The sequence below is a fragment of the Eulemur rufifrons genome, chromosome 16, assembly GCF_041146395.1.
Source record: "Eulemur rufifrons isolate Redbay chromosome 16, OSU_ERuf_1, whole genome shotgun sequence".
NCBI classification, from domain to species: domain Eukaryota; kingdom Metazoa; phylum Chordata; class Mammalia; order Primates; family Lemuridae; genus Eulemur; species Eulemur rufifrons.
The window spans coordinates 10,034,224-10,058,999 of record NC_090998.1 but is presented as its reverse complement, the minus strand read 5'-3'; the positions used below and the strand labels follow the sequence as shown (position 1 = coordinate 10,058,999).

At 33.0% G+C, this 24,776-nt stretch overlaps 1 protein-coding gene across 1 annotated transcript; it reads right to left on the bottom strand.

The window, feature by feature from the left end:
• Positions 1 to 7,061: 7,061 nt before the first annotated feature.
• On the bottom strand, positions 7,062 to 11,257 carry LOC138396891 (NKG2-A/NKG2-B type II integral membrane protein-like). The gene is made up of 6 exons (XM_069490646.1): positions 11,071 to 11,257; positions 10,585 to 10,689; positions 10,415 to 10,468; positions 9,757 to 9,908; positions 8,007 to 8,107; positions 7,062 to 7,173 (listed from the first exon to the last, which is right to left on the bottom strand). The coding sequence occupies exons 1-6, from the start codon at positions 11,255 to 11,257 to the stop codon at positions 7,062 to 7,064; spliced, it is 711 nt and encodes a 236-aa protein (XP_069346747.1).
• Between the last annotated feature and the right edge of the window lie 13,519 nt (positions 11,258 to 24,776).

Below are 24,776 nucleotides of genomic sequence, written 5' to 3'. Positions count from 1 at the left end.
TACAAGCTTCAAGATGAAAGCTACAACTAACCTAAAAGGAAAACCCGTCAGGCTAACAGCTGACCTTTCAGCAGAGACCTCATGAGCCAGAAGGCACTGGGTCCCTATTTTTAATGTTCTTAAAGAGAACAGATGACAGCCAAGAATTTTGTATCCTGAAAAATTAAGGTTCATAAATGATGGAGAAATAAAGACTTTCCCAGAGAAGCAAACACTAAGGAAATTTGTCACTACTAAATCTGCCCAACAGAAATGCTCAAAAGTGCATTATACATGCAACAGCACAATAGATACCCACCATTGTAAAAACACCCAAAGGTAAAGCTCACAGTTCATATAAACAATAGCACAAGGGAGAGAAACCAAAACAATAAGGTATCATCCAACATGATGAATACAACAGCATCCACATATCAGTAGTAATACTTAATGTGAACTTTCTGAATGCCCCACTTAAAAGACATACACTGGCTGAATGGATGATAAAACACCTCATATATAAAACACCTTTGCTGTATCCAAGAAATGCATCTAAACCACAAGGAGTCTCATAGAGTGAGAGAAAGGGGAATAAAAAAAAATACTACAAGTAAATGGAAACCAAAAGCAAGCAAGTATAGCCATTCTCACATCATATTGACTAGACTTTAAATCCACAATGGTAAAAAAAAAAAAAAAATGGTCCCTATGTAATGGTAAAGAGAGGAATTCAACAAAAATATATAACAATCCAAAATATATATACACTTAACACAGGAACTCCCAGTATGATAAAGCAAATTCTTCTAGTTCCTAGCAAAGAAATAACAAGTAACATTTTAATTGCCAGGGACTTCAATAATCCACTGACATAACTGGAAAGATCTTTGAAGCAGAAAACAAATAAGGAAACACTGGGCTTAAATAGGACTCTACAACAAATGGACATAAGAGACATTTACAGAATATTCTACTCTCAAACCACTGAATATACATTCTTCTCATCAGCTCATGGGACATACTCCAAGACTGATCATAACTTAGACCACAAAAAAGGCTCTGAGCAAATACAAAAAAAAAAAAATCAAAACCACACCATGTATTTCTTAGACCACAGTGCAATAAACCCAGCTTTCAAGTCCAAGAGAAACATTGAAATCTATGAAAGTTATGGAAATTAAACAACCTCCTGCTGAATGATCCTTGGTTCAATAATGAAATTAAATTGGAAATCAAAAGATTACTCAAACTGAATTACAAAAGAGGACACATGAAAAGCTGTAGTAAGGGGAAAGTGTATACGTTTAAATGCCTACACCAAAAAGACAGAAAGATCACAAATTAACAACCTAATGTCAAATCTCCAGGAATTAGAAAAAGAAGAATAAACCAAATCCAAAGCCAGTAGGAAAAAAGACATAATCAAGCTCAGAGTACCACTAAATGAAATGGAAACAACAGAAAGAACAACAAAAATACAAAGAATCAGTGAAACAAAAGTTGATTCTTTGAAGATAAACAAAATCCATAGACTACCTGTCAGATTAATGAGAAGCATAAGAGGAAGGACTCAGATAAGCTCAGTGAGAAATGGAAAAGGAACATTACAGCTGACACCAAAAAATACACAATATCATTAGTGATACTATGAAAACCTCTGTGGGCACAAGTTAGAAAACATGGAAGAAATGGAAAAATTCCTGGAAACATACACTCTCCCAAAACCGAATCAGTTAAAATAGAAATCCTGAACAGACCAATAACAACCAGCGAGATTGAAGCAGTAATAAAAACATCTCCCAACAAAAAAATCAAAGCCCCAGACCAGATGGATTCAAATTTGAATGTTAACAGGCCTAGAAAGAACTGGTTCATATCCTACAAAATGATCTCACAGCATCGAGAAGGAGGGAATCCTCCCTAACTCATTCTCCAAAGCCAGTATCAACATAATACCAAAGCCAAGAAAAGACACAACAAAAAAAGAAAATTATAGACCAATATCTCTTATAAATATAGATACAAAAAATCTCAAGAAAATACTTGCAAAGTAAAATCTATAACACATCAAAAAGATAATCCACCATGATCAAGTTCGCTGGGATGCAAAGATGCTTCAACTTATTTAAATCAATAACATTCACCACATAAACAGAAGCAAAAAAATACCATATTATCATCTCAATGGATGTAGAAAAAACGTTTGATAAAATTCAGTACCCTTCCACAGTAAAAACTCTCAACAAATTGGGCATAAAAAGAATATAACTCAAAATTATAAAAATCATACATGACAGACCCACAGCCAACATCATTTTAAATGGGGAAAAGTTCAAATCGTTCCTCCTAAGAACTGCAACAAGACAAGGGTCCCCTCTGTCATCACTTCTATTCAAAATAATACCGTAAGTACTAGCCAGAGCAATCAGCCAAGAGAAAGAAATAAAGGGCACTCAAATTGAGAAAGAGGAGTCAAACTATCCTTGTACGCTGATGATAAGATCTTTCAAGCAGAAAACTCTAAAGACTTCATTGAAATACTCATGGAATTGACACAAAGCAGGGGCATTTCTATATACTGATAACAGTCAAGCTGAGAGGCGAATTAAGGGCTCAATATACTCTCAATAGCAATAAAGAAAATGAAATACCTAGGAATATACTTTACCAAGGGGCTGAAAGATCCCTACAAAGTGAACTACAAAACAATGAATAAAGAAATCATAGATGACACAAACAAATGGAAAAACATCCCTTGCTCATGGATTGTGAGAATCAAGATTATTAAAATGTCCATACTGCCCAAAGTGATTTACAGATTCAGGGCAATCCTCATCAAAATACCAATGCGATATTTAACAGACCTATAAAAAATAATCCTAAGCTTCATTTAAAACTGAAAAAGAGCCTGAATACCCAAAGCAATCTTAAGCAAAAAGAATAGATCCAGAGACATCACATTACCTGCATCACATTATACTGCAAGGCCCTAGTAACCCAAATAGCATGGTACTGGTATACAAGTAGGGACATCAGCCAATGAAACATACTAGAAAACCCAAAAACAAAACATATGGCTGTGACCAACTTATCATCATAAAATGTACAACAACATATGCTGGGAAAAGGATGCCTTATTCAAGAAATGGTGGTGGGAAAACTGGATAGCCACAGGCAGAAGAATGAAACAGAACCCCTATCTCTTCCATATAGAAAAGTTAACTCAAGATGGATAAAACACTTAAATGAAAGACATGAAATATTATAAATTCTACAAGAAAACATAGGTAAACCTCTTGTAGACATTGGCCTAAGCAATGAATTTATGACTAAGACCCCAAATCATGTACAGCAACAACAAAAATAAATAAGTGGGAATTAATTAAATTAAAAAGTTTCTGCCTAGAAAAGGCAATAATCAACAGAGTGAATAGACAACCTACAGAATGGGAGAAAATATTTACCAACTTTACGTCAGACAGATGACTAATATCCAGAATTTACAAAAAATTCAAACAAAACAACAAGAAAAAAACAAAGCACCCCACTGAAATGTGGGCAAAAGACATGAACAGAGGTTTCTCAAGAGAAGATAGACAAATGTCCAAGAAACATATGAAAAAAAGTTCACCATCACTAATCCTCAAGGAAATGCAAATGAAAACTACAAGGAGATACCACCTTATCCAGTCAGAATGGCCATTGTTAAAAAGCAAAAAGAAAAGAAAAATACATTCTGGCATGCATTAAGAGAGAAGAGGATGCTTATAAATAGTTGTTGAGCCTACAAATTAGTATGACTTCTATGGAAAGCAGTATGGGGTTTCATCAAAAAATAAATGTAAAAAAAAGTGACTTTATAAAAAGACAACAGCACTCAAATGTTTATCACAGCACAATTCAAAATTGCAAAGATGTGGAATCAACCTAAGTGCCCATCAATTCATTAGTCAATAAAGAAAATATGGTGTGTGTATGTGTGTGTGTGTGTGTGCATATATATATACATACATATGCACACACACATCATGGATTATTGTACAGCCCTAAAATAAATTAAAAATATAATGTTTTTGCACCAACTTAGATGGAACTGGAAACTCTTAAGTGAAGTAGCTCAGAAATGGAAAACCAAACACCATATGTTCTCATTAATAAGTTAAAGCTAAATGATGGGTACACACAGGTACAAAGAGATATGAATGTCATTGGAAATAAGGAGAAATGGTGAGGGAGTGAGGAATAAATACATACCTATTGGGTACAATGAACATTATTCTAGTTATCAGCACAACAAAAAGCCTGACTTAAACATGACAGAAGGTATCCATGTAACAAAACTTTTGTATCCTTTAATATTTTCAAATTTAAAAATGTAAACAAAATTAAAAGAAAAAATACAAACATATACCATGCAAAACAACCAGGAAGAAAACTGCTGAGCTTAATTCAATGTAATTATATAACGTAATAATCATTATTGGAAATGTATTTTAATAATGATTAACTTATTTTTCAAACCATTAGTTTTAAACTTTTAGAATATGTATGTACCTAATAATCCTATATCAACATAGAATTGAAAGCAGTGAATGAATAAAGAATCATAAACATGTAAGAAACAATTTTGTCTCAATGCTTATTACATAGGTATACTAGTGATCCTATGGAAAGATTTATATTAGGCAATTAACCATTACGTACATGCACATGTGCACACATACACACATGTACACTCTACACTAATACAGAGTACTCATATTTTTAATATCTCATGGAAATATTCCAAGGTATACTATAATCTCAAGTATCTGATTGGCCAGTGACACTTGAAATGTAATTAATAATTAATGAAAAATAAATAACACTTAAAATCAGTTCCTCCATCACACCAGCCACATTTGAACAGATATATAAAATATTTTCACCTTTATAGAAAATACTATAACTACGGTTATCCTATATGGAAGTCAATAACCAAAAATTGGAAAATCTACATAATTTTTAATTCTGTCATATATTGCTAAAGAAAATAAGAACCAAAGAAATTACCACAATGGAGAGTCATAATTTTCATATGAATTCTGACTAAAACAGAATGGACATATTTCTTGTGAAAAATTGGTTGCATTAAATACATATGTTGCAAAAAATGAAATCAGAACTGGCATTATCTGATCATGCATCAAAAGAAAACAAAAGGAAAAAAGCTGAATTTAAATTAAATACAAGTGAAGTAGAAGAAAGAAAACAACAAATAATATAAAATCATGAGACACAGTAAGCAGAGAGTATCAACAAAGCCAAAGATATTTTTATTGAAAACAATAAATAAAATTGATAGAAGATTAAGAAAGAACCAGGGAAGGCACAAATATTTTTTTCTAGTTTAAATGTAGGAATATCTTATAGTTTTAACAGATATCAAAAAGTATGAAACCATTTCATAAATATAATTTAATATCCATGTGAAATAAAAAATTCCTAAAATGTGCATATTACCAAAATGCAGTAAAAGAACTGGCCCCTGACAAAACCATACATGTACTAAACAAACTGAGTTTCTTACATAAACATCCACATCAATATAGTCTATAAACTGAGGTGGCATCACTAATGAATAATAAACAGTACTCGTACACAAAGGCTTTCAGGTTATCAAAAAAAGAAATGCTTCCCAGGGTAGCTTTGATAGCAAGAATTTTCAAGTATGTATATGAATAAAAACATAATAGAATTTCCTTGTGAACTAGGATTATGAAAGCAATGTTACTCTAATGTAATATATGCACCGATTTACATTAAAGGGATAATATCGAATGACCAGTATGATTCTATCTAAGAAATGCAAGACTTGTTTAACATTTAGAAGAAATAAAAGTATTTTAGATTATAAACACTACATGGAGAAAACATATCTCATTTCAATTAATACAAAAATATTAAAATGTAACAAGTATTCAAAGCAAAATCTATTAGAAATTGGGAATGTTATAAAATTGCTTAAATATGCAAAAGTTGTAAGAAAATTAAAAAATATGAAATGTTGAAATATTCTCATCAAAAGCAGGAAATAATACATATGATATTCATAGAACCATTATTGTACTTTCTCTTCATCATTGAAGATAAATTCTAGACAGCAAAAATAAATAAAGAAAAATTTATGGCACTGGGAAAAAAATAGTTTATGTAGAAAATCCATAAAATCCTATACCTGAAGTGGTAGAATTAATACATAACATCAATGAAGTAACTGGATATGGGATCAACATACAGACCTCAATTATATTTCTGTTTACAACAACAAAATAACTAAAGGAAATTTTAAAATGAGGATGCTATTTATAAAGGCATAAATGTGGAATACCAGTATTTCTGTATGACTTCAATACCAAATAATACAAAATATGATAGAAAGAAATTAAAGAAAGCCTAATACATTGCTGCACATAGCATGATATCGATTGGAAAAGTTAACTTTATATAGGGGCCTAATCTTGAATATGACTTTAGAGAATAATGCAGTCCCAAACATAACTGCAGGAGAGATATTTCCAAATAACTGCTATTGAGATGTCATGTAGATAGCATAAATTTCATCTATTTAAAGATAAAATTATTATCTATTTAAAGATAAACTAACTAAAATCAGTTAATTTTAGTATATTTACAGAGTTACAACCGAAGTATTTCCAAAATTTGGAAAATTTTCATCACCCGAGAAATGTAGCAATTAGTGGTCACTTTCTAGTCCAACGTCCCCTTAGCCTTTGACAATGACTATTCCCCTTTCAGTCTCCAAGGGTTCGCCCATTCTTGATATTCATATAGACAGATTCGCATAACATGCAATTTTTAGAACACATGAATGTCACAAGTAGAATGTTGAGAGAAAAAAAAACAGACACAAAAGCAACGATATCCTGTTCCTTCTGTTGTGTGTATTATGCTACAAATATTATTTTTGAATATCTTTTCATTATTAAAACAAATTACAATTCATTGACTTATGCAATCATAATATTATTTCCATTTCCCAAAGTATTACCTGGCCAACTCCAAACTCAGGTGCTTTACTTCTAAAGCTCATGCTTACAAATATATGTTTTATTAGATGAACATCCACTTGATTGAAGTCTGAGTGAGTCCAGCACAGCACAGTGATATTTACCATATATTGTTTCCTGTATTCTGTAATAGGGAAAAATTCATACTTCTTTTATATTTTATGGGGCCAATTCATGAAACAACAGGATTTTTCATGTTCTTTAAGGAAAGGATTTTATCATTTAATCACATTTTCATGTAATATAATTAAGAGTTGGTTATCAAGAAAACTGAACACAGTAGTCCCCCGTATCCACAGGGGATGTGTTTCAAGATCACCAGTGGATGCCTGAAATCACCTATTTTACTGAACCTTGTTATATATTATGTTTATTCTAAATATACACACCAGTGGTAAAGTTTAATTTACAAATTAGGCACAAGAAGAGATCAACATCAATAACATACTACAAAAGAGAATGTATAACAATATGCCGGCATCACTACTCTTGAGCTTTTGGGTCATTATTAAGTAACATAAGAAGTACTTGAACACAAGCACTGAGATACTGTAACAATTGATCTGATCACCAGAGGGCTCCTAAGTGACTAAAGGGTGTGGACCTACCGGTCAAAGAGATGATTTACATCCCAGGCAAGACAGGGTGGGACAATGTGAAATCTCATTGCACTACTGAAAACACTGAGCAATTTAAAGCTTATAAAGTGTTCTTTGCTGGATATTTAATGCAAAATTTTCCAAACATGGTTGAATGCCATACCCTCAAACTACAGAAAATAAAACTACCAGTAAAGGGGATAAATGTCGTTCATTCTTTAACATTTATATCAGCATTTCACCAACTTTCATCATCTTTTTCATGTCTTTAATTCAACTTAAACTTTCTCATATTATTCTCCTGAAATTTCTCCTTTTTCTATTTTTTCTACTATATCCCACCACTCAAAAAACTTACTTAAGTTTGAAAGCTGAGCCATTTCTAGACACCCACGGATGATGGCTCCTGTTACGAAAGACTCCAATCCACGCTTGCTTTGAAAAGGAGCCCAGAAGTTTCTACAGAAATATAAGTATTGTATATTTAAATAATTATTAAATATTTAACAATTTTTTAAAGTGCCAGTAGTGTGTTCTTTCATTGGATCTGTAACTGTCAAAATAAAATTACTGTTTTAAGCAATATTAAAGTTGAAAACCCCTTTATATAGTGCTAAGAACGTCCACAAACATTTGTAATTTTCACTTAAAATGAACTCTTAAACATTTATACTTAGTAGTGTCATTCTTCTTCTTACATTAATGAAGAAAATTATGACCCATGTAATTTAATAGTAACCAGTATTGGCAAAACTAATATAAATGAATTTTAAAGACTTTCAAAACACTGTACATATATTTCTCCTGCTGTTAATACTAAATCAATGTATATTTCTACTACATTTCTGAAATTTGGGGGTTTAGAAGGAAATTAAAAGAGCTGCCATTCAAAAAATAAATGGTATATAAGCCAAAATATGGTTTTCTGGGCACCACACTATTCTTTAGCTAAGCTCCCAGTTTTGTCTGTTTTGGTACTGGTCGAACACCCATGGTCCAAATCTGGTGCTTCCCCTTACTAAATGCACGATAAATTTTGCAATTTATAAAAGACACAAGCAAGTAGACTCTGAAAGTTAGAAAGAGAAAGGTACAGTGGTTTGGGACTCCAGGATCCGGGATCAACACAGTGGCTGGGCATCTTAAGTCCTCCGTCGTACAGAAGAAAGTGACCTAGACCTGCTGTCACCTGGCACCCACCCTGGCAATGAGAGGTGCTTCAGGTAAGCTCATTCCCCCTCTGCACTGAGAGAGAGTCCTGCCAGCAACACCAGCAAGGCTGGCACCACCAGCAAGGGTGATCTATCAGGAGACCTGCTAACAGTAAGTAGCCAGAGGAAGTGCTTCTGTCCCCCACCAAGAGACACCAGGGTAGGTGTGGCTGAGGGGGACCAGCAAAAGAATCCCATGATTCAAGTGCTTCATCCAGGAATCCTCTGTGTCCCTGAGGGCTGAGACTCACGTCCCCTGTTCAGAGACACCACATAGAATGGATTTTAAAATGTTATATGTACATAATACTACAGTAAAAATCATTAAACTATAGCTAATTCATTAGAATGAATAAATTGCAAAAATATCACATGAGAGTGAAAGGACACAGACATAGGAATGCATAAGGTATGATTCCATTTATGTAAATTCTAAAACAGGCAAAGCTTTTTTATGTATTAGATATCAGGATAATATTTTGGAGAAGAGGAAGAAGAGGTGATCAGGGAATACACAGGGGTGAGGCTGCTAGGTTGGAAACTTCTAATTCATCATCTGTCTTGTATTACGTGAGTCCATTCACTGCATGATCAATCTGCACAATCATGATGTATTTAGTTCTTTATATATAGTAAAATTAAGTAGTAATATTTATTTTAAAATAAAAACATGGATACAAGCATGGTTTTTTGTAAGAAGCAAGAAGTGAAAATAATTTAATGTGTATTATCAACATATGAATATAAATAACCTATTGTCAAGTCAATCAATGGATTATTTACAGGTTTGAAAACAAATAAACTAATTATATGTACATAAATATTGATGAATTCTATAAATACAATATTGGCTGATAGAAGCTTTTAATAAAGTATTTTTAACATTTAACATCTTACCATTTCTTCTTCATTATGTATGTAAAGCAGACTAGAGTTCTGGGAAGCACAGGCCGTCACACTCTCATGCCAAGTTTTTGGTTCCTTACTAATGTAGTAACAATTGGTGGAATACGTGAACCACTCCTCTGGACAACGGACACAATTATATGCTGAGGAAAGACTATGAACTATTATCCAGAAAAAATATGAATTTTTTAAAACAAAAATCAATCTATGTATTTGTAAAGGTACAAACTTATATGCACATAACATATCTGTGTATCCAGACAGCTGCTACATTTATAGAACACACTCTCGCTCATACACGCACTGAAAATGGCAAGTCTCTCCTCTCCTAATTATGTTCCCACATAAAGAAAAGCATCAAACAAAATCCACCCTACACATGTCTGAGAAATCACCGAACAAAACACTTTATTTAGAATAGCAGAACTATTTAATTCTTATCACATGACAGCAGTAGTAATTTGAGTAAAATGACAAAAAGAGGGTATAGTGATTTTAATGAGTATTTTTACTTATTGTTGAAGAAAAGGGAATATCCCCTTACAATCTTTATTTATGAACATTTATTGTCCAATATTCTAATTTATTTCCCAAAAAAATCTATTATATTTTTGCACAGACTAAGATAGAGATAAAATATAAAATGTACCTTTCTGAGTTCTCATAGTCTGTGAAGAATTGTTCGGCTTCTGTGTTAATGTAACTGGAAAAAATAATTAACATCTAAATATCCTATTTCCTATTCTTATGAAATGCTTAGAGGCACTTTCAATCATTAAGGTGAGAAGTTCTATTGTAACTATTCAAATATATACTTACAGGGAATGTGAGCTATTAATACCATTTTTAACACAGAGCCCACGAGGACAGTGCAAATGACGGCCAGGATCTCAGCAGTGAGCTGCTCTGGAGGCAACAGTGAAACTGCGGGGAGAGAAACAGAAACACTGAGGAAGGAGAGATGGAGACAGTTGATTAGAAGGTTTTCATACAAGAGAACCCACACGTACAGGGAATCAAAGGGATAAATTCTTGTCTCTAAACCCACATCTACCGTGGTCATCTTTCTCTCAAAATACACTGTTGCGTATTCAGTAAATATAATGCCCCATGATTTGTTGATGAAGGCCTACACGTTTAACAACGCCTGAATAAAATTAGCCTTCAGATTCATATTAGAGTACCTTATCCAAACTTTGAGCTCTCATCCTCACAAATGGAAAATATTCCCTCATCTTTCCCACAACTCTTCACCAAAACGGTATATCCCAGAACAGTCATACTGAGGATCTAGTAAATGCTTACATTTGTAGTAACAGGTCTTCTCCTTCCCCTGAAGATCCTGAGTAGCATTTTGAAGGTCTAATTCTACTTCTGTTATTTCCTGTTCAGGTACTGAAATGGAGCTTTTCCCGCCCTTAGATTTTCTTTGCTGCTTCTTTGAGTCCTTGGCCAGATTCAGTCCTGAGCAGGTTACTCTTTGGTTCTTCATCTCTGCAGCTGTGTGATTCATAGACTGTGCTCTGTGATAACTGTACTTAAGAAGTTAATAAATGATTTATTAAATGATAAGATCCCTGGGGTAATCAGACTGGGGTGTATTGGGGGCTGAGTAACAACATTCATTTTGTGGGTGAACAATGTAAAAGTCTGATACTAATTTCCTTAAAGCTTTATACAAAGTCTTATAACTGAACAGGTAATTTTCAAAAAACATAGTCTACATTTGACATAACATTATTAGTAGGAGCCATAAAAATGATAAACTAGTGTGGAATAGAAGTTCATAAATACAAATATCTTTATTAAAGTCAGATCTGACTTTATTAAAGTCACAAACATTTTACCACGATTTAGAATATGTATGTTAAATTATTAAAATTCTGTATTGGAAATAATGCACTAATTCTAAGACACTTTTACAATTCATTAATCATGAATAATTGAGTGCTATCAGATGGAGTAGTAATATTAGAACATATAGAATTTCTTACATTAAAATACTTTTAGTTAATGATTTACACTTGTACTTAAACTTTAAGAAAGACCCTATAGTGTCAAAATCATAAGGCACTTTTGTTGTGTAAATAAATATGATAATTTAGATAATGTAATATGATAACATAGTCAATGAGCTCCTCAGTCACTGAGATCTAGAATTACATCTGGCATTGAAATTTATAAGGTGCAACCCTCGAAAGTTACCTAGTATCTAGTTACATTGTTTACTAATCTAGAATGGAAAAAATAATTTATAAAGTATAATGTAGGTAAAACACTTAACACACATAGCAATTATAAGCTTTCAAGTTATTAGTATTTTATTATTTTTATTACAATTGCTCCATTGTTATATCTGGTTCATATTAGAGCATGTAAAATAATTCATCAGGTAGGAGTCTCTTCTATCATCTTTTTGTTGCAATGTTTTGCTCAAATATTTTTTAAGTCTTTCAATTGCTTATAATTAAGTTTAGATTCACATTTTATTAGTTATCTCATTCTTATTTTACCCAAAGTAAAACTGCCTGCATTTAGTCTAAAAACATAAATGGAAAATTATATTTGGCATACATAATATGAAGTATTTATTTTAAACATCTATTTCTAAAGGCTGGGCTAAATAGAAAATATTGTTAGATCTGTACTGATTATAAAATCCAACATTAATTGTCATGATTGTTATGGGTTTCACTTAAAATAGTTTTGATTAGCAAACCTAATCTCATGAGGATAAATTCTTGATTAATTCTCCACCGGCAATAATTTGAGTACTTGAGAAAATCCTCTTAAACATATTTTATACTTTAGGCTTCTTTTTCACCCTCAATTATTCAAGTAAAAGCACCAATGTTCCACTCTGATATTATCCCAGTATTTATAATTTCCCACTAAGTGAGATGCGCTGGTAGAGACAGAGGAGAATATCAGCACATACCTTCTGTCCCCAGAACGTCCTGCAGCTTTTAGTGGAGAGACCAGGCCACTCCTGATAAGAAAGAAGAAACATCTGTGATCTTCGCAGGGTGCCCTGTGAAGGCTGAAAGAGAGGCAAGAGCAGAGAAGATAGATGTCTCATCAATGTGTCACTTCAGGGTCTGAACAGGAAATTCTCACACTTGGGCTATTCTGAATTCAGTTGATCTCATCACACACCTCCAGAATATAGGAGACTTGGGCTCCCAGTGTTGTTTAGTTTGTCCATTTTCAAGTGCCTCTAGAAATTGTTTTCATATTGGACAATATGGAGGAGAACAGAGGCTTCACTAGCCATGCAGTTGTTTCTCCATATCAATCACAAACACTAAAATCTTAGGCCTTGTTAACAGTATCGTAAGTGTTCATGTTCTACATTTAGACAAGGTCGCTAAAACTTAGCATTGCATACTTCTTTTCCTTATGCTCTTATTAATATAATTGCTATTATAATGAAAAATAATTTTAAGCCATAATCACATTGTTAGTAGGAATTTAATGTATTTCTTACTAATTATTCTAAGGAATTGCTACATTTTCAACATTATTGTAATCAATATGACATCGATTCCCAAACTTATCATCTTCATTTCTTTTACTTATTACCTAAAATTCTCACATTCAGTTTTATACTTTATAAATAAGTTAATCAGATTTATCTTAAAAACTAAATGTTTCTGGGAAGGATAATATATCAAACAATATTGAACTATATTACCATGCCTGAAATTGAAATATTAAATAGCTACTCAGTATTGTTCACTGATTCATTCTCCAATCATAATGAATTGTCTGTATTTTAATAGGAATATTAGTTGTAAATGACTAAAGCCTGAGTTAAACTATGTAGGAGGAAACACAAATTTTAAAAAATGCCACCTAACTAAAAATGGGTAGGGCAAAAAAAGTAGACTTTTAAAATACAGGTTAAATGACACACAAACATAAAGGGAATAACTTTATCTAGTTTGTATCAAATGGAAATCTTTCCATCATTCCTCATTTCATATCAAGAAAAGGGAGAATGTTTGTTATTTATAATTCCAAAGGCTACTCCATGAAACCTCTTAAAGATTGATTTCAGAAAAACTCAATCTTCAGCTTTCTAAATCTACCAAAATGGAATTTAAATCCATATTTATGTCCTTGAAATCAGAGCAATTATTTGAGTCTTTCAGGAGAATGGCTAATATTGGCTAGATATATATGTATTTCTGTTACTTATATTTTAATATATTTTCATAAACTAAATTAATAATCTGATATATATACTTGTGATCATGTTTTATATATTTCTATTAGAAGTAAATTTGTTTATATTTATATAGTTTTACCTTTTCATAAACTAAATTAATCATTTCTATTGGTTACATTATAGAATTAGAACAACAAAACCAATATTAAAAATGTCAAATAATATAAAATTCACTAATGTCTTCTTTTTAAACTTGTAGTATTGATATCTATTATGCCTACAAGCATCCACTTGGTACTTTCAATTAAATAACTTTATACAGTCACGTGTCACTCAGCGAGAGGGATACATTCTGGGAAATGCATTGTCAGGTTATTTCATCACTCTGTGAACCTCATACAGTATATTTTTATGAACCAGATGGTAAAACCTACTACATCCTTAGCCTATATCTTATAACCTCTTGCTTCTAGGCTATAAGCCTGTATAACATGCTATTATTCTGAATAATAAATGCAATTGTAACACGATATTAATATTTGTGTGTTTAACATATTTAAACATAGAAAAAGTCCAGTAAAAAATATGGTGTAAAAGATAAAACATGGTATACCTGTACAGGGCACTTACCGTAAATGAAGCTTGCACAAATAGAAGTCTCTCCAGGTGAGTCAGTGAGTGAGTGTGAAGGCCTAGGACATTACTGCATACTATTGCAGACATTGTAAACACTGTACACTTAGTCTACACTAAATTCATAAAATTTTTTCTTTGTTCAATAATAAATTAACCTTAACTCCTTAACTCAAACTGTAACTTTTAAAATTTTTTTTAAATTTATTCAGAATACTATGGGGGTACAAATATTTTGGTTACATGTAATGCATTTGTCCCACCCAAGCCGGGGCTACAAGTCTGTCGCTTCCCCATATAGTTTGTTCTACTTCCATTAGTTGTGGATTTACCAGACTCCACCCCTCTCACCAGCACCCAATGAGTATTACTATCATGTGAACACCTTAGTGTTAGTCAGTTGGTACCAATTTCATGATGAGTTCATGTGGTGCATGTTTTTCCATCTTTGTGATACCTCACTTTGAAGGATGGGCTCAAGCTCTATCCATGGTAATATAAGAGGTGCTAGATCACCATTGTTTTTTGTACTTGAGTAGTATTCCATGGTATATACACACCACATTTTATTAAGCCACTCATGTATTGATGGACACCTGGGTTGGTTCCACATCTTTGCGATTGTGCTGCCATAAACATTCAGGTGCAGATGTCTTTATTGTAGAATGTCTTTTTTGCCTTTGTGCAGATGCCTAGTAGTGGGATTGCTGGATCAAATGGTATTTCTATTTTTAGCTCTTTGAGATGTCTCTAAATTACTTTCCACAGGGGTTGTACTAGTTTGCAGTCCCACCGGCAGTGTAAGAGTGTTCCAATCTCTCCACATCCCTACCAGCATTGGTTGTTTGGGGCCGTTTTGATAAAGACCATTCTCACTGCAGGTAGGTGACATCTCACTGTGGTTTTGATTTGCATTTCCCTAATGATTACAGATGTTGAGCACTTTTTTATATGTTTGCAGGCCATTATTTTGTCTTCTTTTGAAAAATTTCTGTTTATGCCCTTTGCCCATTTATTGATGGGGTTGTTTGATTTTTTTCTTGTTGATTTTCTTAAGTTCTATATAGATTCTTGTTATCAGCCCTTTATCAGATGTGTAGAAAGCAAATATTTTTGAGACTGTGGGACTGTAATGCACAAGGAACAGCGGGCATCCTGTTGGTTCCACCCTCCCAACCGGCATCTGCCAACTCCTGAGTGATAGCCCCACATGCTAGCTCTTTGCCCATGGGCAGCCACCATTTTGGGGATCCACAACTGGGAGACTCTGTGGAGCGCTGCGATTTCGGTTTTGGGCAGTACCCCTCCCCCGGCCTGGGGACTTTCGCGCTGAGCACAGCGGGATCTGTTGTTTTTAATTTCTTTCGATGTGTTCTGAAATAATTCATTTTCTGCTTTTTGGTTATATATACATTTAAGGTAATCAATTTTTACAAGAAAGACTTTTGCTCTGTTTCCTTATAATTCTTATAAAAATTGAGAATATTTACTCTGATAATTCCTTTGGCCTCTAAGTTGTTTATAAATATATTACAGAATAAAAACCATATAAAGTTTTGGTTATTTACATTCTATTTTAGTAAACGGTAGTCAGAGCATTTTTGTGAAGCTGGATGTGTTCTGCATCTCTGTTTAAATGTGGCTAGTGTGACTGAGAAACTGATTTTAAATGTTATTGATTTTTAGTTAAGACTAAATTTGAATACCTGCATTTCTAGTATCCACTGGCCAAGTTTAGCCAGTGGTACTGTATTCACAGCACATTTCTATATTTTACATTAATATTCTTCGGTATTTAAGAATATATTGCACTTTTGGGAAATTTCTATGTAAACTTAAAAATATGAATATTCCTTATTAGTACAGAGTGTATATGTGACTGTGTGTGGTGTACACTTGTGTTGGTTTATTGTCCAGTTTAAATCTTTCCTTAGGCTCACTGGCATATCTGCTTGTGTGATAAGCTGTGAGAGAGAAGTGTTTGATTACCGTTTATGATTGTTTACTTGCACATTTCTTTCCATTCTAGGTTGAACTTGTATTATTAGGCATTTATGAATTACTTAAAAATTTAGTAATGGTATGGATAATAAATCTATGACTATGAAACGTGCTTCCTGTTCAATAATGGTGCTCATTTTATATTATGATAGTACCTTAACTATAGCAGTTTTCTACCTGTTTGTTTTGAGTAATTTTTTATTTTATTATTTTTTTTAAACAGGGTCTCTCTTTGCTGCCTGGGCTAGAGTGCAGTGGTATCATCATAGCTAACTGCAACCTCCAACTCTTGGGCTCAAGCAATTCTCCTGCCTCAGCCTCCTGAGTATGTGGGACTACAGGTGCACACCACCACACCCAGCTAATTTTTTTATTTTTAGCTATTGCCTAGGCTGGTCTTGAACTTCTGGCCTCAAGAGACCCTCCTGCCTCAGCTTCCCAAGCAACTGGGACTATAGGCGTGGACCACTATACCCACATAATTTTTCTATTTTTTGTAGAGACATGGTATCACTATGTTGCCCAGGCTGGTCTCAAACTCCTTAGCCTCCCAAATTGCTAGGATTATAGGCATGAGCCACTGTGCCCAGCTGGCACAGATATTTTTAAAGTTTCTTATTCTCAGAACAGTGGGCTACCAGTGCATGACCTTCTTATAGTAAAGATTAGCAGCTCTCACAGGGATGACAGAAAAGCGCTTTTTGATATGCTCAGAACTAATATGCTATAACTTTCCCAATTACATTATACTTTCCCAATTATATTGTCAAAACAAGTCACATGGACAAACTCATCATCACTTAGCTGCAAAGTATACTCTTCCCATGGTGGCTAGGGGGAGGCAATATAGATTTACTGAAAAATAATCTAATCTACCACATTAGCCATAGGAATTTTTTTCATGTTTCATGAGATAGATATTTGTTTATAAAAGAAAAATAGTAGAAATACAAAATAATAACTTTAGTAATGTCTTTATTCTCTATCCTAGGTTTTTATTTTTAATTTCAAAAGATCTTACGTAGTAGTCTTGTATAGTGCTCAAGAGTACTACACAGGATGCTTTCACCAGAATCTTTGATCAATGTACAAATGGGAAGGAAACAATACAGTATAAAGTTTAAGGACATAGGCAATAGAACCAGGTTATTTGAGTGTGAATTTAAGCTGCACCTTATTAGCTATGTGACCTATTAACAAACATTTCTGTCTCAATTTCCTTCCTGGTAAAAGATGGAGAAAAATATCTCCTTTATAGGGTGACTTGAAGATTATTTGAATAGAACTTGCAAAAGCATTTGGATAGCACTTTCTGACACATGATTAGTCACTAAATCTTAGTTATTTTTACAAAAATGTTATGTTTTAATTTTATTACCTGTGTAATGATGACTATAAGCATGGTTACCTAATAGGATGCTCTGAGGAATAAGTAATATAATGCCAAATATCCTTAAAGTAAAGCCTAACCACATTAAGTTATTACTATATGTATTTTTTCATATCTTTCTTCCCAAATATTCAACAAAATCTGACTTCAAAGAGGACTCAAGCTCTACAACATTCTTTCTCCTTTCATTCATTAAATCTCCATTGCTTCAATAAACTAGTTTTACCCAGGCATAAAATGTAATCTCATTTAAATAATTCAATCATATATATTAAAGACATATATCTGCATTGTAAAGAAGGCTTTGACAAGTTCAATTCATGTCATATATAAAAAATAAATAAGAGCAATTTTTTACAGATTATGCATTTCCATTCGTGAAATCAAGTTGCAATTACTATTCTGATTCATATTGGTCAAGAACCCCAGTCTCATCCCTCGATGTTATTTTGAAGAAATTTTGGGAAAAAAAACTATCAAGTTTTGTCAAGATGGTCTTTAGCTATACCTACATTTGCAACCTGATGAAAGTTTTATAGTGTCCTAGGGGAAGAAGAGACTGAAATGTCTTTTCTCTGCCAATGTTGGAGTGTCCCATGCACACATATGCACCTTGTACCTTGGGAACGGGAAAGTAATAGAAAGGTTTTATAATACATTTCATTGAGAAAAACCTTATGATTTTCTCCCAATTTTTAAATGTCTAAAGAAGTCCATTAGAAAGGTGCCTATGTACATAACTTTTATATATATACACACAGACACACAATAAAACATGTGAATTACTTGACAAAGTAAGCTTAGCTCTTGTCCTCCAAATTCACCTGTATATAGGGAACAATATAGGAAGATGCTAACCAATGGTTGAATTTAGAATTGAAAAGTCAAAAAGGGGTCAGGGATTTAAAGATCAAAATGTTAGATTTGTCAAACTTTCTGAGAGCGCCAATTAGGTGTGGAAATAATGGGCTTCTTATACTAGTACGCAGAACTCATTTATATACTCATTTCAGAGGAAAATGATGACATAATCAACTGTATGTTTCCTAGCCAGAGCAAGTAAGTAAAAGAAAGAAATAACAAGCATTCAAATTGGGTAGCCACACACAGAAGAATGAAACTGGATTCCTATCTCTGACCATATATAAAAATTAACCCAGGCTAGATTAGAGATTTAAATGTAAGGCCTAAAACCACAAAAATTCTAGAAGAAAACCTAGAAAAAACTCTCCTGGACATTGGCCTAAGGAAAAGAATCTATGACTAAGACCCCAAAAGCAAATACAACAAAAACAAAAATAAATAAATGGGACTAAATCAAACAAAAAGCTTCTGCACAACAAAAGAAATAATCAACAGAGTAAATATTTAATAGAAAACCTACAGAATGAGAGAAAATACTTGCAAACTACACATCTGACAAAGGACTAATATCCAGAATCTACAAGGAATTCAAAGAAATCAGTAAGCAAAAAAACAAACAACCCATTAAAAAGTGGGCCAAAGACATGAAGAAAGTTTTTTCCAAAAGAAGATAAAAAATGGCCAATAAGTATATGAAAAATACTCTCAACATCACCAGTCATCAGAAAAATGAAAATGAAAACCCAGTGAACTACGACAGCACCCCTGTTAGAATGGCCATTATTGAACACTTGAACAATAGATGTTGGCTGTGATGCAGTAAAAAGAGAATACTTATACACTGTTGGTGGGAATGCAAGTTAGGACAACCTCTATGGAAAACTGTACAGATATTTCTCAAAGAACTGAAAGTATCTCTACCATTTGATCTAGCCATCCCACCACTGGGTAACTACCCAAAAGAAAAGAAGTCATTATAATTTTAAAAATGAATTTCTATGTTTATTGCAGCACAATTCACAATTGCAAAGATTTAAATCAACATAAGTGGCCATCAACTGATGAGTCAATAAAAAATGTATTTATAGAAACACACTCACATACAAACACAGACACACATATGAATGTATACCACTGAATACCACTCCGCCACAACAAAAAATGAAATGATGCCTTTTGCAGCAACTTGGATGGAGCTAGAGATCATTATCCTAACAGAAGTGCCTCAGGGATGGGAAAAAAATACCACATATTCTCACTTTATTAATGATGAGAGCTAAGCAATGGGTATACATGGTCATACAGAGTAGCATAATGGGCATTGCAGACCACAAAATTCAGCAATCCTGTTATGGTGCATATGTCCAGAGGAAATGGAATCAATGCATTGAGAGATATGTACACTCCCATGTCCACTGCAGCATTATTCACAATAGCCAAGATATGGGATCAACTTAAGTGTTCATCTATGTATGGGTGGATAAAGAAAATATGGTATATATACAGAATGAAATACTATTCAGGCTTAAAAAACGAAGGAATTCCTATCATTTGCAACAGCATGGATATATCTAGAAAACATTATGTTAAGTGAAATAAGCCAGTCACAGAAAGATAAATATTGCATGATCTGACTGACATATGTAGTGTCAAATGTTGAACCTATGGGAATAGAGAGTAAAATGGTGATCACCAGAGGCTGGGGTGAGGGAGTTGGGAGTGACGGAGTTGAAGAGATATTGGTCAAAGGACAGAAAATTTAATTTAAACAGGAGGAATAAATTTAAGAGATCTATTGTACATCATGGAGACCATAGTTAATCACAAGATATCTGGAGAGAGAGACAGAGAAAGATGATTGAATAGAAATGTCCAGCAAATACATGATGCTTTATTGCTGTAATTGTGGTGTGTAAACCACTTCTATCTTGAATAGGAAGACTAAAAGATAAGCCTATCAAAAATAACTACAACTTTTTGAGAGATAGATAGTATAAAAAGATATAGATGGAAAAAGCAAAAAGTTAAAAAGTGCAGTACATAAAGTTTAGAATTTCTGTTACATTATTCTTTGCTTGTTTGCTTGTAATCACAGTTGTAATATGTTTCAAATAATTGGTCATAAAGTGATTTTTTCAATCATCATGTAACCTTAAATTAAAAAAAAACCAAAACCTACAACAAATACATCAAAAATAAAAAGCAAGAAATGAAAACACACTACCAGAGGAAATTACTTTTTTATTATTTCAAAATATTATGGGGGTAAAAATGTTTTAGGTTATATATATCAATTTGTTTATCCTTGAGTCAGGGTTATAAGTGTGCCCATCACCTAGATAATGTTCACTGTATCTGTTAACAAAGGAAAACAGAAAGGAAGCAAGGAAGAAAGGAAGCGAGGACCATAAAACAACCAGAAATCAAATAACAACATTTCAGTGGTAAGTCCTTACCTATCAAGAAAAACATTAAATGCAAATGGATTAAACTCTCCAATCAAGAGACCCAGAAGGGCTGAATGGATTAAAAAAAAGGAACCAACCATATATTGTCTGAAAGAACCACACTTCACCCATAAACAAACATACACAAAATAAAGGGATGGAAAAGACATTCCATGCAAACAGAAAGCAAAAAGGAGCAGGAGTAGCCATACTTCTACCAGATAAAATATATTTCAAGACAAAAACCATAAAAGAGACAAAGAAGGTCATTATATTATGATAAAGTGTCAATTGAACAAGAGGCTATAAGAATTCTAAATATATATGCACCTGATACTGGAGCACCCAGATATATAAAGCAAATATTGTTAGAGCTAAAGAGAGATAGACCCCAAAACAAAAATTGTTGGAGGCCTCAATATTCCACTTTCACCATAGCACAGATCAATCAGATAGAAAAACAACAATGAAACATTGGACTTAACCAAATGGATCTAACAGACGTTTACAGAATGTTTCATCTGACAGCTGCAGAATTCACATTCTTGTCTTCAACTAATGGGTCATTCTCAAAGATAGACCATATGTAGGGCACAAAACTAGCCTCAAAAAATTAAAAAAAATTGAAATCATACAAAGTATTTTCTCTTGCTATAATGCAATAAAACTAGCAGTCAATAACAAGAAGAACATTGGAAAATATACAAACATATGGAAATTAAACAATATGTTCCTAAATGACCAGTGGGTCAATGAAAAGATTAAGAAGGAAATTAAAAATTTTCTCAAACTAATGAAAATGAAAACAAAACATATCAAAACCTATGAGATACAGTAGAAGCAATAATAAGAGGAAAGTTTATAGCAATAAATGCCTACATCAACAAAGTAGAAAAACTTCAAATAGACAACCTATGTGTCTCAGAGAACTAGAAAAACAAGAGCAATACAACTGTAGGCTAAGAAATTGGAAAACCTAGAAGAAATGGATAAATTCCTAGACACATACAACCTACCATGACTGAAGGAAGAAATTCAAAATCTGAATAAATCAATAACAAGTAATGACAGAAAAGGAGTAATAAAAATTCTTCCATCAAAGAAAAGCCCAGGACCCAATGGCTTCGCTGCATTAATATATTCAAAGAAGAATTAATATGAATGCTACTTAAACTATTCTCAAAAATTGAGGAGAATGGATTCCTCCGAAACTCATTCTACAAGGACTGTATCACCCTGATACCAAAACTAGACAAAGACACACACACAAAAAAGAGAGAGAGAGAAAACTATCAGGTAATATCTCTGATGAACATAAATGCACATGTCCTCAAAAAATACTAGCAAACTGAATTCAGCAACATGTTAAAATGGTAGTTAATTACGATCAAATGGAATTAATTCCAGGGATGCAAGGATAGTTCAAAATATTCAAATCAATGTGATATATCAACAGAATGAAGGACAAACCCACATTATCATTTCAACTGATGCTAAGAATACATTTTATAAAGTTCAATATCCCTTCATGATAAAAACTCAAAAACCTGAGTACAGAAAGAACTTACTTCAACACAGTGAAATCCATATATGACAGACCCACAGCTAAGTATCATACTTAATGGGGAAAATTGAAAGTCTTTCCTCTAAGGTGTGGTACATTAAAAGGTTGTCCACTTGCACCACTGCTGTTCAACATAGTACTGGAAGTTCTGGCTAGAGCAATCAGACATGAGAAAGAAAGAAAAGGCATCAATATTGAAAAGGAAGAAGTCAAATTATCTCTGTTTGAAGATGATATGATCTTATATCTAGAGATTCCTGAAGGCTTCACACAAAACACTATTAGAACTGATAAACAAATTCATAAGGTTGCAGGATACAAAATTAACATACAAAAATTAGTACCATTTCCATATGCCAATAGTAAACAATCTGGAAAAGAAACCAAGAAAGTAATTCCCTTTACAATAGCTACAAATAAAATAAAATTCCTAGAAATAAACTTAACCAAAGAAGGGAAATATGTCTACAATGAAAACTAGAGAAAATTGATGAAAGAAATTGAAGAGGACACAAAAATGTAAAGACATTTCATGCTCATGGGTTGGAAGAATCAATATTGTTAAAATGTCCATACTACTTAAACAATCTGCAGATTCAATGCAATCCCCATCAAAATGCCAATGACATTCTTCATAGAAATAAAAAAAAATCCTAAAATTTATATGGAACCACAAAAGCGAAAGTAGCCAAAGCCACCCTGAACAAAAAGAACAGAACTGGAAGAATCACATTACCTGACTTCAAACAAAAAGAGCAGAACTGGAAGAATCACATTACCTGACTTCAAATTATACCACAGACCTATAATATCCAAAACAGCATGGTAATGACATAAAAACAGGCATCTAGACCAATGAAACAAAATAGAGAATCCAGAAATAAATTCATACATCTTCTTTGGATGGCCACATGTGGAAAAATGAAACAGGACCCCTATCTCTCACCACTCACAACAATTAATTAAAGATGGATAAAGCACTTAAATGTAAGGCATAAAACCATAAAAGTTCTAGAAGAAAATGTTGGAAAAACTCTTATAGACATCGTCCTAAACAAACAATTTATGAAGAGCCCAAAAGCAATCACAGCAACAACAAAAATAAAGAAGTGGGACCTGATCAAATTAAAAAGTGTCTGCACAGTCAAGGAAACTATCATCAGAAGAAACAGACAACCTACAGAATGGGAGAAAATATTTGCATGCTACACATCCGATAAAGGGCTGATAACTAGAATCTATATAGAACTCAGGAAAATCAGCCAAAAGAAAAAAAAAATCAAACAACCCCACTAAAAAGTGGGGAAAGGATTTGTGCTTTATACTTTAACTTTATGTATCCATGGCTAAACAGTATGCTTGCCACATGGAGATTACTACTAGATACAAGCTCAATAAACAAATAGAGATTGGTTTTCATGAAAAAATCAGCAATTTCCTATTTATTTACTTATGTATTTTTGTTGAGCTTTGGAGCTGTTACTTCTATGTCAAGTAATGGAGAAAGGAATTAATGCATCATAGAAAGACTCCAGGGCCTCTTGGGTAAAACTAGAAAAGGAACATTGTAAGATTTTAATAATGATACTCATATTCTTCAAAAGGATAATGTAAGTATTGTAGGGATTAAATTTACATGCATTTTTTTTTGTTCCTCTGTATACAAATGTATCTACTGAGGCTAAAGGAAGGAGACATAGGCCAATTAAAATTTGAGTACTTACTATTAGTACTACAGTTATTAATAGTTTTTCCATTCTTGTGATAGTACTAACTATCTTGTGATACTTTTCTTAGAAGAATGGTTTCCAGTTAATCCAGGTTGTTTCCTATACAAAAGATATTAGTTCACACTCTTGTGGATGATATTAGATCACTTAGTATCTACTTCAAGTATGTAATATCATATACATTTAAACCAGTAAAAAGCAACATAGTTCT

What these genes read in the sequence shown, in the direction of transcription:
- LOC138396891 (XM_069490646.1), bottom strand. Translation starts at nt 11,257, where the DNA reads ATGAAGAACCAAAGAGTAACCTGCTCAGGACTGAATCTGGCCAAGGAC. An exon ending in ATTAATAGCTCACATTCCCT is followed by an intron (nt 10,469 to 10,584) that starts GTAAGTATATAT and finishes TATTTTTTCCAG; the next exon opens with TTACATTAACACAGAAGCCG. An exon ending in TACATAATGAAGAAGAAATG is followed by an intron (nt 8,108 to 9,756) that starts GTAAGATGTTAA and finishes ATATTTCTGTAG; the next exon opens with AAACTTCTGGGCTCCTTTTC.